The following is a 17,511-nucleotide window of genomic DNA, read 5'->3' as shown; positions in this document are numbered from 1 at the left end:
TTCCAAACTTTTATGCTTAGTGAGAGTTACCCTGGCCTATCTCTACTTGGAAGAGTCACATTTCTGACCAGTTTAAAGCCACACTTGGAAATTTATTAAATGTTTACCTATTTTCAGGTGTTTTTTACTGGTTTTTGGATATCAAATGGACCTGCTTTCTAAACTAACAATTTTATTACTATAACCAGCACAATCTCTGCCTGAGAAAAATTCTTGCTGTCAAAAAATCACCTTTTACAGAGAATGAATGACTAGAGAGTTAATGCTTATTTCCTATTAGCTCTATCTATTTCAAGATATATGCCTGTTTCAACATAGAAATCAGCTTTAATACCTAATGTAATTATGTTTTTCAAGATGCTGTAATTTTACAAAAGTATTCAGAATCCAGAGTTTAAATATTTAAAATGTTTATTATGAATCACATTCACAGTGTAATACAAATTACATTAAAAGCTACACAAAAAATGTACAAAGAATACATGAAAGATGTACCATTCTGTCATGCAAAGAATTCCTGACTCTTCAACTAGAAGTGTTCTTAACACATGTTAGCAAGAAATGCAAATTGAAAGATAAATAATTGGATTGAGAAATTCCTTCATTATTTAGGGATKTTTTATTAAAAATTCTTGATGTCGGTAAACATACTATCCATATTGGGGAAAAAAAAAAAAAGCAACACTGCTGTTTCCCAGCATGCAGAAGTCATTCCACTGTTTCAAGACTAGATTAATTTTCAATTAATCATCCTGTCCTCCAGCAAAAGTGGTCACAAAAGTCCATTTAGCACTTTGTTTCCAGAGCAGGTTGATGATACAAAAAATAAGCTATAAATATACACATAATCATGTGTCAGCATAAAACTTTGAAAATATTACATGTAAAAAGTTTAGAGACCAAGGTAGTCCAATATATGCACTGCTGATATAAATCACACAATGACAGCTCCGAAGTACATTACATAATTTCAATGTACTCTCCATACAAAAAAAAAAAAAATTACTGTAGATGTCTAGATTAATTCCTGTAAATGCTGACTGGTGAGTTGTGCTAGTACTTTGGAGAGCAAGATAAAATTTTTAGTTCTTTTCAGAGCCTCACCTCACACATATTAAAAATCCTGGCTTGCTAAGTGCAAATAAGTCGTAATTTCGGCTATCAGTTGGATTCTGGTGGTGGCTTGTTTTTCTTTCACTTTGTCAAACAAAAGCATTTGAGAGAAGTGGCAACTTTTTTACCTTCAGTACACCAGTGGTTTAGTTTGTTCAGGAGATACTCTTTCTTATTTATTCTATGCATAACTGCAACAAGAGGTCCTAAGGACATATTCTCTAGTTTGAACCAATGGCAATCATTTGCCCAGTGGCGATAAAATGACAGTTCAGACTCTCTCTTGTGCATTACAAAATTATGAATTTCAGAAGAATGGATTCTTTCATGTGCTAATTCCAAATAATTAAAGATGGGTTTTTAGCCACCCACTTTGGAGCTCCAGAGCTGTGAAACTGATCAGTCAAGACTCATTTTCAGTTAAGATTTTCAAGATCTTCCCTTTTGACAGATGACCATAGTGAGGAAATTGCTTTAGCACCTCAACAMAGCCCCAACCCATTCAATGAATTGCAAAGGCTATGCAACCTGCAAGCCACTGTTTTAATTGTGAAATTTGGTTTTGTGTGCCTGCATGCACAATTGGTTCAAGTATTACAGAGGTCTTGTAAACCTGGACATAAGCTTTAAGTTCATGTAGAAAAATCAGTAAGGGATTCAATATGCAAAAATAAATCAATCATTTATTTAATACCCATATAGATTTGCATTCTAATATGCAATATTTAGCAATAAGCATTATTACTGAACGCTATCCAAGTGCATCTCACAAAATGCTGGTAGCACTTCTTCAGTTTTTTTTTTAGAATTAAAACAAAATAAACCCTATGGCAGCGTATAGCACTTTACAGCACTTTCTGTACTACTTCTGAATATAAAAGCCTTCTCCTGGGGTCTAGCAAGGAAGGGGTTTTTAATGCCATCAAAATCCTTCTCTGACTACTGGCTGCTGTATGACCCTTCTAGCAAACAACAACATGCCAGAGGTTTATTGCTCCTAGCGCAAAGAAACCTCATGTATATGCTATGTGTGACTTGGGAATGCCAGAGGCAGCTGTATTGCCAAAGAACCTGAGCAGACCTTAGAGTAGCTTCAGCAGAGAACTCATGCTCAGGATTCACCTCAAAGCAGAAAAGCCTGGCAAGTGCTCTCTTACCAGAATGCTGTCGTGACAATGGTCACCATAAATGCTACTGCAAAAAACTTTATTCAAAAAAAGTGCTGAAGCAGAGTAAGCCAAAGTCACAAACAGCTTTTGAAAGCATACTGCAAGGACAATTCATTTCAGACTAAGCTTTCAGAAAAAGCCAACGACTACAGCTTCCTTCCTAGACCCCCAGTGAAGACAAATTTGCTTATGGGAAAATTCTRAAGGGCAAGTTTCCTAAACAATGTATCTGAGTTAAAGATAACAATTACTACTGCAACAAACTTGGATCAGCATTGCACTTTTAAAATATGTATAACCATTAGATATTGTCATGAAACATTCAAGTGTCGATAGATGTTTAGAAATCACTGTAAAAAAGTTAGTAGAAAAGTTCAATTGTTTTTGGAGCTACATTTAAGTTTCAAACACAATGCACATGGGGAGCTATGTGTGTACTCCAGTTCAGATAATATGGTATTAAAACCACCAGTGGCTTTATAAAAGGGATATATGAGAAATACAAAACTAAATGACAAAACTACTGCGATATTCAAGCCAAGTGACATCCAAGTGCTGAAACAAAGTGAACGTGAGCACCTTCATGCTAAACTTCACATTCCCATCTGCATGTCAGCAAAGTTGTAGAAATTGTCTACATCTTGAGATGCTGATGCTTTGCTTTCTGATACAAAAACCTGTTTTGTTAAACAAAAAAATAGTTATGCRTCAGTGAAAGCAGTCTTTGCTCATTTGGAATCAGTAATGCTTATTTTCAGTTTTGCATTTCATGAGAGACACAACTCTCTGTCGGTTCCCATTGTATGATAGAACAGTCCTACAATTCTCTCTGAATTGAAAGCCCTGATGCACCCACCATTCGTTACCATCACCCTTTCCTAGCACACATGCTAGCTGCATTAACCTTTGCCTTCTGCTGATCAGGAGTTTGGGACTTCATTATTCAGGGTTCACAGCTTCAGTTAGTGTCTATTTAGATATATTTTGCTTGGTAAAGTCAACTCTCTCCATGAGAGCAGGGGAAAAATAAATACACAAAATCCTTATACTACTACTTTCCTTTAACAGAAAGGCACAGTTTCTAAGAAAGACTTCCTTGTGCTATATTACCCTCAAAAAAAAACTTAGTCATCTGCTGGAGAAGCAATGATTTTTTTTTAATAACTTTAATTACATCTACATTTTTCAAAATTTATATATGTATGTGAAAGTCCAAGCTCTAGGACAGTCACCTTTGAAGGCTTTCAGCAGATCAACAACAATTACCTTAGGCAATACCCAAACAGTTGAGTGTAACAGAGAGCATTGTGGCTGCTCACCAATCTCAACATGCAAGCAATAGACTCAATCAAAAAATTAAATTAGATGACTTGTTACGAGGTAAGTGTGTTCCAGAAACTGGGCAGCCTACTTCAAAGTAAGTCTTTTGAAAGGAACTGAAAGACAGCAAGGAGCTGTATGGATGCTATGTCTCAAAGACATTCTAGTCTTCTTTGAACAGGTGCCTAAAAGCAAAGGGTTTGTCACATTCCCCTATCAGGAGTGCTCTAAATGTTCCCAGAAATTTTATCGAAAGCATTGCCATTCAGAGAAAGGAAACAGCAAGGAAAGAGGAGGGGTGGTGTAAGGAAGCTAAAGTGAAACAAGCTGACAGAAGAGAAAACTGCCTTTGAACGAAGGCATTCAGCAGTTTCCTACAGAGCAAAGGTAAATATGGAAAAAAGTTGAAATCCTGTCATATTATCTTTGTCATGGTTTAACAGACAGGACACCACAAAGCTCAGTGGCTAAATCCAAGACTTGAAGTGAAATATTTTTATACTATATTTATAGAACTTGATTTTGCTATTATTATGTGAAATAACAGTTTTAAGTAGAAATCTTATATTCTTCAGTGGATATGGGGATTCAGTACTCTCTTTGCTAGGACAATTTTCTTGTCGCCAACAAGTAACTTGGGTTTTTAGTACAAAAAACACCAAAACAAAAGGATATTCCAATTTTACTACCCATGAACCTAAAAAGATTATGTAGTGTGTCAACACTATATGTTGATTATAAAATAGTTCAGCCATTCTGTAATACTTGCTGTGGATAAAGCAATGCAGCAGCTTACCTTGGTCCCACTGAAAACTTCATTTATAGTACTTCGACATTGTTCCACAGCGCCATCTCCATTGAACTCCAAAGCAACCACTGGACCTAGAAAATAGTTTCATCTAAAATCAATATGACTTTTAAGCTTGGCATGGAAACAGATTTCTCATCCCATAGGGAATTGTGAAGCCTGCAAGAAGCTTTTTTTTTTTTGCTTGAGCAGACCCATAACAGCAGATAAAGAATTAAAAACACTTAAACATATTATAAAAGGGACAGTGTTATCTGCAATTCCATGCTCATGTTTTTTGTAGAGATTTTGGCAAGATTCCAGTTTTACTTCTTGAAAGGCAGCAATAGCACAAAAATGCTAAGGAGTGCAAGGCATCATGGAAGTGAGTCAGACTATACTGCTCAAATAGTGAGCCATTTCAGAGACATCTGGAGTGGGGCTGAGTCATTCAGGCATTTTTGCCTCAGTCCCAAGATAGTGAAMTGCCTGCCTGATTTTTAGATTTGTTCTCACCCACTGTTTGCAGCTCTGCTTTCTCTGGTTTCATTCTGAAYATGGTATTTCTTCCCATATCACTGCAATTTAACCCACAAACTACRCTATCATTTTACAAGTGCAATGACTTCTTCTGTTCTTGCAATGAACATCACAGTCCTTTCATGTCACCATGAAAAACCCATATGTTGCTACTAAGTTTGGGAATGTATATTGAGCTTTAGCATGTAACAGATRACAAAAATGTCAGTACCTCTGCAAGAGGAGACAAAACCCAACTGCAGTTATATCAACAGAATATTTGAAATACTCTGACAATACACCAGTTATAAACAAGAAAATCAAACACTTATCTGCTTTATACACATCTACACTAATTTGCTTAAATATTTATACAGCAGCTCTGAACTGCTCAGTGGTTGAGCAGCATTGGTGACAAGTCACAAATAGTCTAAAAGCAYGAGCTTCTTTTGACCACTACAGGCAGATCTGCATGTGCCACTGCTCCTGAGCTATGCAGTTGGACCACTAGAGGGGGAGCAGAAACACAAAATACATGTGGAATAACTTATTTCTGATGCCTTCAGGAGTTTTTGGCTGGTTTAGGGCCTCAYTGAGGTTTCTGAAACTCATCTCAACACCATGCCCTTGAAACACAAATTTCTCCTTCATTCCTCTTCTCCAGAACTCTCTGGTGACAGATTTCCATATCAAGTGGAGAAAAAAATGCAAACTCACCTTTTTCCAGCAGTGGAATGAATTCTGATGCACACTGATTGAAAACTCTGTGACCATCCTCTGCCTTCATTAAGACTTCTTTAGTCTGTACCAGATGAAAGCCTTTACTTGTCATCTGTTAACAGAGAAAAAAACTCATGTTAAAAATGCTTCCAAGGCAGAGCTCAACTTGAGTATTCAGATTACACTGTAATAGATCCATTTTTCCCATACACATTAAGTCACAGAGCAAAGGGACCCTTCTTGCTCTTTCAGAGACCATTTGCTTTTTCTACACTTCTGTTTATTTTCATTTCATTCCTCCAGATTTTCTTCTCTGCCCTAGTGCACCTAGAGGAATAAATGTGAATGTTTTTGTTCCATATTAGGGCCCAGGGTTACGTGTTTTTCCCCACAGTCCCTCATGAGCAGAAACCAATGGGAGTTAAAGGCATTCAGCATCTCGAGACAAACAGTTAACTCTCTTCAGTCTGCAATAGCTCAGTCAAGTGTTAGCTYGAACTCTCATCTATCCACTGCTGAAGTTTTCAATTTTGGAACAATAGTTAAAAACTTCGGAAAATTTAGGTACACATCCCTGCCCCACCTCCACAATTTTTACTCCAATCTAATTAACATGAAACTAAAAGCACTGGGAAAGGAGCAAACACATTTTTAGTGCCAAAACATCTGTTAATCTACAGAGCAGTTAGATTTCCACAGAAACTCACTAACTAGTCTTCTAGCATTTTCTTAACTCTAATTACTAAATAACTAGTAATTAGCAGGGCACACATCAATTACCCTCTTTTCTGTAGATATTCTTTTGTCAGAAAAAAAAAAACCCCATATCATTATGCCATTTCACCCAAGTAATTGTCCATAGCTCAGTTCCATAAAAGTCCARCTGAGCAGTGGAGAGGCAAGGAAAACACCCTACAGCTTTATTTCCTTGCAGATAAAAACCCAAGGGAAAGAGCTCCACCAGATGTTTAGTCAATCATACAACACTGTGATCTGCTTTTGCAGATGCACTCTCAGATGCTGTAGCCCATGATTATTGGCTCTGGTCTGTGACACCCCTGGCACTTCAGGGTGCTGTAAGCAGCAAGTCACTCCCAGGTTTTTGAAAGCACAAACTCAGCCAAACTTGGAAGCTGCTGTCTCTGGATTTTAAAAAAAAATTAAAGAATACTAAAACCCCACCAACCAATAAAAAAGCTATTTAAATCATTGAAGAAGGCAGCTGACCAGCCACAACAAACACTCACTGCCTCTTTCAGGAAAAAAAAAAAATATCACAGGATGACACAGGGGACACATTTTAACACATTATTTTTTTCTAGACTCTCTGTTGGTACTGGAAAAACTTTCAGGACAGGCTTTTGTTAACTGAGACTGTCAGGGTAACAAGATAACAAGTTAATAGCTACATCCCTTTTACAAGCACTATCAATCACTCTATATTTGACCAAGTTCATCAGATCAACTACACATTTTCTTCAGCGCATCACTTTGCTGTGCTATGATGGAAAAATATACCAGAACTGTTAGAGGACAGATGTGCCACTCACAGGATGTCAGCTGTAAAACAACTGACTGATCAAATGAGATTCAGTCTCCTATCTTGCTTTAAGGTTTTAAACAGTGCAGTTGATCAGTATGGTCAGTAGACACACAAAGCCTCTATAGTCACCCTTCAGGGAGCATCAGAGGCTGTTCAGAGGAAAGTTCAGTTAAGAATTGAAAAACCTGAATGAAGACAAAGGTTGCTTACCTCATCAATTAACTTCCTGGCATTTGCAGTTGTGTAGTCACCRGCAAAAAACACAACCAAACACGATTCATCGCTGCTTTTCTGTCTCCGTCCTCGAGTTACTGGTATTATGCTCTTTGTAGCTTCAGTAGAAATCCTGACAGCTTTCAGCTCCTCAGAGCTGGGCAGAGGAACATAATCCTGGACTACAGCAGTTTCAGGCAAAAGGCCCCARTTATTTTCTCCAGACACAGGGGTAAAGTCATGGATGTTGCTCCATGTGTTATTGAAGATACTCAGACCAGCATCTTTAAATTGTAAAGCAAGCTCAGGATAATAGTACTGGAAACATCCAAATTTCATACCTGTGGAGGACTCGATAATGGGCTGGGTGGCACAGCACAAGAACACCTCCAGCTTTTTGCAGTCCCGTGTGCGGAACTGTTGGCAGGCAACTACGCACTTACAATCTTTGCAGTCACGGAAGAACACGCTGCCTTTTATTGGTCCTAAAAAGATTTGGCAATTTACACAGTCATCAATAGTGATTGTAGCAGAATGGTCAAATATGTAGATTTTACAGTTCTCGCAATCCTGAATGACAAATTGTTGCCCAGCTACTTTTCCAGGCAGTCGACCCACTGTTTCATCCTTAAGTCCAGAGAAAGTGTAATCCTTGGGGTCAATCTGAAGGAGGAAGGAAAAAAAAAAAAAAGGTTAAAATCTTCAAATACAGAGAATATTATAATGCTAAATGCCAACTGACTTGCATTGATTGAACTACTACTGAATTGTACAGGATAAACTGCCAAAAGAGTCCTCAATGAGTTATGAAAGATCAGAAGCAGCTCTTTTAGCTAAACTGCTGGAATACACAGTACTGGGGTACAACTAAGAAGTGAAACTACACTTCTGAGATGCTCCGGGGAAAAAGAAAAACAACTCAGTTTGTCCTTTAATAAAGAAAGGAGGCGAGAAGAGGTAGTTTTATTTGTGAACTCTAAACTGTTTCAACAAGGATGATGGTTCTGGGTATGAGTGTGGTAACTGTAATAAATAAATTGTTGAACATAGTAACAGATTCATAAAGCTTGAGATACACAGTATTTCCTTTTCCAGTAGCTTTCTTGGTCATACTTTACTGCACCTCAACAYATTGCATGGAAACCTTTTTGCTGTCAAGCAGTATCGTCTCTACAGCGATWCTACAGAGAGCTCATTTATCTGTGCTGCAGCATTATCTTGTGCTAATAATGAAAATATTTTTGTGCTAACAAAACATATGAGATTGTTTTAGTTATGTCCAAGAAGGAAAAATTGGCAGATGTGGTACAGGGGGCATGTTTGCAGATCTCCACGCTCCAGCATCCTCCTCAGGGAGGCAGGACACTCCAGAGAGGCTGTGGCTCTCCCTGGGACTCACTCTCCTTTAGGAAGAAGCAACTCATAAACCACACAGCACCCAGGATGGATGCAATACAGAGGGAAACCATGAATGATACAGCCCATGCTGTCCTAAAACCAAAGGAATCTGAGCTGCCTTATTTCTAGATGTGCTAAGTCTCCCATCAACCACAATTCCTGGAGCAAATTCTACTCTGCCCTCTTGTGAAAGCTCATTAAAATAGCACTTAGAAGTGTACAAGTATCTGAACCAGACTAATGCAAGGCCACTTCACAAACTTGCTATTTAATTATCAGCATGAGGGTCCTAAAATCTGGTGTACCATAATCAGTTATCACGCATTACCACAGTTTCTGTGTATCCCAATTTCTAAGAACCTTCTCCCAAGCGTGTCAAACACTCACACAATATTTAGAAACCAGCCAATGGCATAAACCAGAATCAACTAGCACTAGATATTCACTAAACCAGCCTAGATAGCTTTTGACTGCAACAGCTATCAGCAAGAACAGCTAAAAAACAGCTATCAGCAAGAACAGCTGCAAGAAGCTAAAAATCTCTACCAACTGATAAAATGTATTTCATTCTGTGCATCATATATGACCTTCAGACAGCAAAAGGAGGTTTGCAGCTGACAAAACTTCCAAATAAAATGCGAGTTGAGACAATGAAGATGGTTTCCTAGAATTCTCTCCTCAATCATAATTAATACCGCTAGTACACAACCAGGAAAGTTAGTTGGAAGTGTTACAAATAAAATTGGGAGCTTCAAAAGATAAGGGACACTGCACAGAAACATAGTCACACAGCATGCTCTGGATTCAAACTCTCCAATGTCTTCAGTCTCAAGTAATGTTACATAATTTGATCCAGATACAAACTATTTACACTCATATTCCCTCTTACTTGACAATATAAGTATTAAAATTGCTTTTGGATATATTCTTCCCAGGCATCTCCTAGAACATTTGTCTGTTTGTGTATGTCTGTATGTTGGGTGTTGGGGCTTTTTTTAAATAACCAYGGGAGACTGCCTTCAAAAGAGGCACAGAGAAGCAGTTACTTCTCTTAGGAAAGAGAAGTTCATTGTTTCCAGAACTTACAGCTCTTTTGAAACTTGGAGTTAAGCACATCCTTCTGAAYTGCTCTGCTCTACAAAGCCTCTGAAGCAGCACTAGTTCGGCCTACACAGGGGCCTTTGCAGGGACGTGTGAAACTTTACCTTCACCTTGCAATTTTATTTAGGCCTAGGTGAAAAACAGTGGTTASTTAGCAAGCTCACAGCTTATAAACAGTTTCAAATGAGAGTTCTTGAGTAAGAACAGCAGTCAAGTTAAATATAAAAATCCAGCTTATTATCAGATTCAGAAGCTCCTCCTTGTTTCCCTATTTCCCAGAACTAAGAGTTCTGCCCTGACATAGYTTTTACTTCTCAGTTTGTTGACCATGCTAGGGAGTTTGCCCATTTCCTTTAATTTTGCTTTGTAGTTATCCTTTCAAAGACCAAGAGCATTTATTGTTTAACATTGCAGTACAGACTGGATGAAATAGATTTAATGCTCTCTCCTCCCACTGGATTATTGCCCCTGAGAGGAGGAGTAACCTAAGAGACTATAGCAGATACAAATATTTCACTTCCCCTGGGTAAAAGAAACATGCCAGAGAAACAAGCATGAAGGCAGAACCATGATTTTGAGGATGCCTCCAATAGCTCCTTATATGCTCATAGGATTACAGAATAGTTTAAATTGGAAAAGGCCTCTMAATCCATCAAGAACAACCATTAACCTATCACTGCCAAGTCCACCTCTAAACCATGTCCCCAGCTGCCACATCTACATGTCTTTTAAATACCTCTGGGAATGGTGATTCAACCACTTCCCTGGGATGTCTGTTCCAACTCTTTCCATGAAGAAATTCTTCCTACTGAAGAATTTCCAATCTGAGCCTTTCCTGGAGCAACTCGAAGCCTTTTCATCTTGTCCTATCACTGGTTGCTTGGGAGAAGAGACCAACCCTTGCCTCCTACAACCTCCTTTCATGTGGCTGTAGAGAGCAATAATGTCTCCCCTGAGCCTCCTTTTCTTCTGACTARAAAKCCCCAGCTCCCACAGCTGCTTCTCMTCAGCCYTGTGCTCCAGACCCTTCACCCCTCCCCTGTCCTTCTCTAGACAAGCTCCAGCACYTCRGTGTCTTTCTTGAAGAATCCAGAGCTGCACACAGGATTTGAGGTGCAGCCTCACCAGYRKTGARTACAGGTYGTGGCCCYAGTCCTGCTGGCCRCACTATTTTTGATACAAGCCAGGCTGCCATCGGCCTTCTTGGTTCATGTTCACCATCTCTGAAGCCTTCAGGTATCATCAGCAGGTTAATATTAAATCACTGCAACYACCTTCCTTCCCCTGACAGTCAACACCAACTGCTTCTGAAGGTCTCTCTTGGCAACATAGCAAAAAAAGCAGGCTAGGAAAGCCAAAAGAAAAGGAAGAAAGTAACATCTGCAGTCTCATACAACCACAAYCAGGGCTATGCACATTTCTCTGCCCATCCATCTGGTGCAACATTGGCTATAAAATCTTAAGCATGTGGCAGGTCAGCAAAATTCCACTATTTGATAACTMATCTATTTGTCCTTTGAATTTGAATAAAGTTTAAAAAATACTTTGTCCAAATCCACCCATCTCACCCAAACAGATGCTTTACTCTCCAACCCTTTACAGATTTTTTAATGTCTTTTTTTTCCCACAGGCTGATATAAGTTCAAAAGATAACAGGATTCATAGAAGTAACTTTTAATATTTTCAGCTGAATTTAAAGCGTTCTTGGCATAGATAAGACTCACACATTAATAGATAYGGGCACAGCTCAGGAGTTGATACTTCTAATGGAAGTGACTATGCTTAGGTTCAGGAATTACCTCCATAGAATGACCTAAAATTATTGGATATGATGACGAAAAAGGTAACCCTGATTACAGGGCTAATGTTCYTCCCTCCCAAAACAGGCATAGAAGTCTAATCTTTGGTTTTCAGCAATTACAATGGTGACAAATCTGTTAACAAAGGACTAGAGGACAAATTATAAGGAGCATGGATTTTAAAGAACAAAAGAAAGGAGAGAAGTGAGSACAAGCATTTGTCATGGTTGCTTACAACTCTAGGACATCCTGTTACAACAAGYGCAAGGTGCATTAAGCAGCTTTCCTTCCTGCAAACACTTGTCGTGCAAGAAGGTCAGCGGCTSTGTGAAAGCCACACATGACGTGTATCTCTTCAGCCACCATTTCCCAGTTTACTGGCACCCAGACTGGGCAGCTCCCATTTGGAAGAAGGCTTAGAAATCAGTACTAGACCTTCACAGTTTCTAGTGGTAACTCAGCCTAGAATCACAGAGGATCCCAACATCYTGAACTCTTTCTGGTATGAGTTCATGTCCTAGCAAGACTTTTTTACAGGGTGCATAAGGGAAGGAGTTTCAGTCAACAGTGATAAACCCCCACAAACAGGAGAAGGTGCTGCTGTTCTGACAGTTCTCCCCTAGTTACCTGTCTCTAGGCTGCTGAGAAAACAGTTKGTAAAATATTTGTAAACCACTCACATTAAGGTCTTCTTTTTTAAATGTAAGTCTCAAAAAATCATCCCCTATATCTCTAACTCTCTACAGATGGCAGTTCAGATATGAATTTATATACAGCTGATGACATACAAGAGTTGGCTGTTGTGACATTAAAAGCTGCACCTATAGGGTAGGCACACTGACTTAAGAAGCTTTAAGTGCTATTTTTGTTGGCAGGGRTATTAACATAAGGGAAATAAGAAAGAAAAGTGCATTCCCCGGCCTAAACAATTCTCTATATTCATATTTGCATGGGTTTGGTACCTCCAAGCAGTGAGTTGCAACATCCTCTGGAGACTGCGTGTTGAAGTTACTCACCCACCGGCAGATTTCAAGATTGTTGCACAAGAAAAGGTGGAAAAGTAGTGCAGGTTCCAGTCATTAGCAAACAGTTYTTCATTTTGGAGCATCTCCTGCTCACCCTGACTTTAGAACTGTCCAATACAACAGTCTGAATGCTCACTTCATTCTATTATTCTATTCTTGGTAATCTTCACACTGTTCCATAATGCCCCATAAAATGGTCATTCACAAACAGCAAACCACTGCCAAATACTGCATAAAGAAGAGCTGAAAGAAAGTAAGTTACTTACTACAAGCCTGTATTTGACCTAACTGCAAAATTATTTAATTTAAACCTTCAGACTGTTTCTCAGTTGATCTGACCACATTTTGAGAATCACAGCAGTAGTTCTGGTGCACCAGGAAGCATAAGAGAGATACATTGGATTTAAGGACAAAATATTTTAATTGCTTAGAGAAAAGAAAAATTATTTTATTAATATTCTGAAATAAAATACAAAATGCTACCTAAACAAAATCTAGACAGTTCAAGATACCCAAGTCAGCTCAGACCATTTGAGAAGAATCCTCAAATGTAAGATAAATAAAAAAAACACTATCTATGATTTGGTAGAAAGTTAAACCTCTTGAGGTTTTTAAACTACTTAAACACAGCCATCACCAACAATAACAATGATAGTTGCATGTTTCCTATCAGCTAAAACAGTTGAGTTGCAAGTCAGCTGACATAAAACAAAACCTTACTTGTTCCTTCTAGAAGGAAAAAAAAACATCTGGAAAGCTAAGTTCCTCTAAGCTCTAAATGCCACTGTGATYATAATTAATCTAATCCTACCTCTTTGAACATGAGACAACAGCACAAAAGATGATGCACCTATTTGTGTTTCTTCTCCTGTGGAGAAGGTCATGAGGGTATCTGCCATGACATGACACAAACCCCAGTTCCTGTCTGTACATACCCATATTCTGCTGTTAGTCATACATTAAGTAGGAAAGGAAAACAATCCAGGTGCAAAGCTAGCTGAAGAAGGCTGAGAAGGGCTGAGCACCACCAAGTTCCTCTCCCACACTTGGTCAGGAGACTCTCATGACAGCCCAAAGACAGTAAGAGACATAGTARGTCCTCAGGATTCAATTCAGTAATCACAGATTCTGGAATAAATGGTGCTCTACTTTATACTCATGGACTAAAAATCCCAGAGTAGCAAGAAATTGAATATTCAYCCTTTTCCCTTCTGTTTTCAAGATAACCTGATCCTTTGGTTCTTCTACTGCACCATAGGTAATCCTCACCCAGTTCTCTGAACCCAAGGCTCAGTAAGCATTACAGAGACTCCAGCGGATTTACAACACAATCTAAATTTGRTTAAATTTTGCATACCTTAAAACTTCTGTCCTTAATAAAGTCACAGAAATCTGAAAAGTCCCCTCAAATTCACATACTTTCCTTAATTTTAATTCAACTACCAGCATCTTATAACACTTTCTATTWAGAGTTTTCTACATGGTCCTTTTTTGGGAGTATTAAACAAGAGTTACATGGTCACTGGGATATCATCATATCATTTTTTTCTACCAGATAGTAGCAATACTAATCAACTTGTGCCATCAGAACATGATTAAAATAGGCTCAATTAGCAATGATCTCCTTCAGAAGCTGAAGAAACCCTCAGGTTCAGTCAACCTCCACACATCCTTAATCACACAAACACRCACACAAGTGTGCCTACATTTTTCTGCCATGTCAGCATGGCATTAGTTTCCAGGAAGACAGTGGGAGTGTCTGAGCAGCAAGAGATACCCATCTGTAAGAACATACGGAACACAGTTTACAAAAACTACAGACAATTGCCAAACCTGCTTGCAAAACTGCACTATATAACCACAACTGCATCGCTGAGTAACACAGCTTAAAAATTAGAAACACATCTCCARCCCAAATGGTGGAAATATATATCAAAAGACTCCTTAGCACATCTGCTGACAGACTTGAGGTTTTCAAGGTTTTGAATACAATTCAATGCACTTGATGAACAAAAAGGAGTCTCGATGCCACAAGTTTTCCAACTGACTTCAATTTAACATTACATACAAACACAAACTGTGACATAAATAATTACCTGTCATGCATCAGAAATAAGAAAGCAACAGGACAAGGTATCACAGACAACATTCAAAGTTACTACATTAACATTGATTTAGTATCACTTAATACAAGCTGGGATCAACAYGTTTAGTGCACCAAGTGTTCGGTGTTCCTTTACCTAAGAGAAGGTGACTTCAGAGCTTTCCTGGTTTAAGGCATTAATCTTACACCCAAAAAGCCCAATGAAAATGCTGCAAAGAGCAAGAGAAATGGTCTTAAACATTAAATAGCCATTCTTAGGCTGTACAACACAAAATTAAGTAGCTAATTCAATGGCTCATGCAGTTCACTAGCACAGCCAAAACTCACGGATTCTTCTGGTTTCTAAAAGTCTTTTACAGAAAAGGAGGAAGTTTTACATGTCAGCACATGACAGTGTTTTTTTGGTTTTTTTTTTACTTCAGAGATAGATTGTTGGTGCTGTAACRGTTTCATCTGTTAGCTTGAGCCTACTTCCACCAAGTTAACAACAATCATCTCCCTAGCAACAAGGCCAGCTATTCTCTGAATCAAGTCTTTCTAAATCCTGACTTTGCTTCTTTTAGTTTTCAAAGTTAGTTGTATATAAGTAGATGAGGTAAAAATTCTTACACCTGTTGAGTTTTAGCTGGGAAATGTGCTCTAAAATTAAAAAAAAAATGTTATTCCAAACGTTGATTTAGTAATTTACTTTTAGGCAGACTAAGTTTTATTCCACCACTCTGAAATATGGCTTCAGTACAGCCCCTCCCCCTGTGAGAATAGTCTCCATCCAAGTGACAGGCTGCTATCCTCCCCTTCTCTGTCTGCTCTGTAAATATCCACTATCCAGTCAAAGCAACAAGCCCAGCACAGATTGCTCATCTTTATCCTCAGGGAACCGACTCCTCCAGGCCAYGCGCACACTCTCTAGCTCATCTCCATCTAAGCTCGTCTTAATCTGCTTGGAAGACTTTAAGGGACACCCTAGAGCACCTGGCCAAGTTTAAAAAAACAAGCAAGCTAAACATTCAAATAAGTTCACACGTTTTCTTTTCCATACTTGTAAAAGATGGCCTACAGGTTTGAAAATTTTGTTTGCTGAAACCACATCAATTAGGTTTAACGCCTGCTCCAGTTTCTGCTTCCCCTACCCTAAGGCAGCTGGAGAGGAGAGGAGGGGAGGGGAGGCCTAGCAGGGCTGTAATGTCATTATATATTTAGGAAGTAAAACTTGAAATGAGGCTAGGAAGGAATACGTTTAATCCAGCATTTAAATGCTTTCCTGCTTGAGTCCTGACGACTGCCTCCAGAAGCTCTGGAAACAGCACGGGGAAGGATTTATCTCTCATTTTAGTGACTGATAAGCTGGTTCTACTTCCTCTTTTAAAAAACCCAAAGCAACAGCGCAAACACCCAAGCAGGAAGAATCAATACTGACTGACAGTCAGCAGGACACAAGGTACGAGTTTTACGCGTCCGCTGCAATGGCAGGTGCGGAGTCCCCAGCTCTCCCGAGCAAAGCAGCTACCCAGCCATTAACGCGCACCCAGGGGACTCAGCGCTGTATCAGGAACCCCGACGGCAAGCAGGCACCCGTGGGGACTGTCCCAGCCAAGCTGTCTGCCCACAGCGCGCTGTCCCACCGGSAGGCAGCGCCAGCCTCCTCCGGAGCAGCCCCGCACCGGGGACCGACGCTCGCCCCGCCGGCAGCCGCGGCACCCAGCGCACCGCCCTCTCCGCTTGCACAATTTGAGACTGGTCAAATCCTTAGGCTAMACACTTTTCATCGTTCAAATAAACGCACTGAACTGCGCGGACCGAGCCGTAACAGCGGGACWGGGAAAGGCAAGCTCCGTGCCGGAGCACACACCCCGCCGCAAATCCCGGGCGGCAGGAGAGGGCGAGGCGCTGCCCAGCGAGACAGGCGATACCTCCAGCCCCAGCCAGAGCCCCAGCGCCACCCTATCCCTATCCCCAGCCCCAGCCCCAGCCCCATCCCGCGGCCAGGGGCAGCAGCCGGGGCGGTACCTTGGCTCGCAGATCCCAGCTGTACTGCGGCGCTTTCTGCTCGCCGGCCGCCGAGTCCTGCCCGGCTCCCGCTTGCTGCTGCTGGCCGCCCTGGGCCGGCTTCCTGCGGCGGGAGAAGAARCAGCCCATGGCGCTGCTGCCGCCGCCGCCCGGCGGAGAGAGGCTGGGAGCGGGGAAGGGCTCGCCAGCGCCGAGCCGCCCCGCCCCGCCGGCTTCCGGTTTTCCCTCGTCTCCCGTAGCGACCRCGACATTTCCCCCCCGCCTTTCCCTTCCCCGCCCCGTCCCGCTCCAACCATCGCCACCAGCCAGCGGAGGCGCCGGGACGGGGCGGTGCCCGGCAGCGGGCGAGGAACCTCCGGAGGCAGCGCACCCGCGGGGCTGAGGGAGCCAGGGGTAAGCGGGGAAATGCGGTACGGCAGCGATCGCCATCGCTCCCTCTCCCCTGCCAGGGTTCCCCTACGCCCGTCCCGCGGGAGCGAGTCGGAGGAGGCGGCGATTGCTCATGAACCCACCGCCCTACGGGGGTGAAGCCTGTGTCCCGCCCGGAGCTGTGCGCGGGTTGAGCTGTGGATATCGGCAAAACSGCCGGTGCGGCGTGTAAATACAAATAAATAAAAGTTGGTAAATACCGACTAATCCCGCATCACGTCATTTTCTATGGATGCATCGCGCGGTCCCCTCTGGACGCGTGAC

General features: G+C 40.9%; 1 protein-coding gene across 1 annotated transcript; it reads right to left on the bottom strand.

Annotated features, from left to right (window-relative positions):
- Window positions 1–1,122: 1,122 nt before the first annotated feature.
- On the bottom strand, window positions 1,123–17,015 carry RP2 (RP2 activator of ARL3 GTPase). The gene is made up of 5 exons (XM_057368107.1): window positions 16,819–17,015; window positions 7,382–8,047; window positions 5,626–5,740; window positions 4,399–4,484; window positions 1,123–2,959 (listed from the first exon to the last, which is right to left on the bottom strand). The coding sequence occupies exons 1-5, from the start codon at window positions 16,945–16,947 to the stop codon at window positions 2,876–2,878; spliced, it is 1,080 nt and encodes a 359-aa protein (XP_057224090.1). The 5' UTR covers window positions 16,948–17,015; the 3' UTR covers window positions 1,123–2,875.
- Window positions 17,016–17,511: the final 496 nt, after the last annotated feature.

The sequence above is a fragment of the Malurus melanocephalus genome, unplaced genomic scaffold (genome assembly GCF_030028575.1).
Source record: "Malurus melanocephalus ecotype Western Australia unplaced genomic scaffold, MMel_1.1 scaffold_88, whole genome shotgun sequence".
Classification (NCBI taxonomy): domain Eukaryota; kingdom Metazoa; phylum Chordata; class Aves; order Passeriformes; family Maluridae; genus Malurus; species Malurus melanocephalus.
The sequence above is the reverse complement of the archived record's forward strand: the minus strand, read 5'-3'. Positions and strand labels throughout refer to the sequence as shown.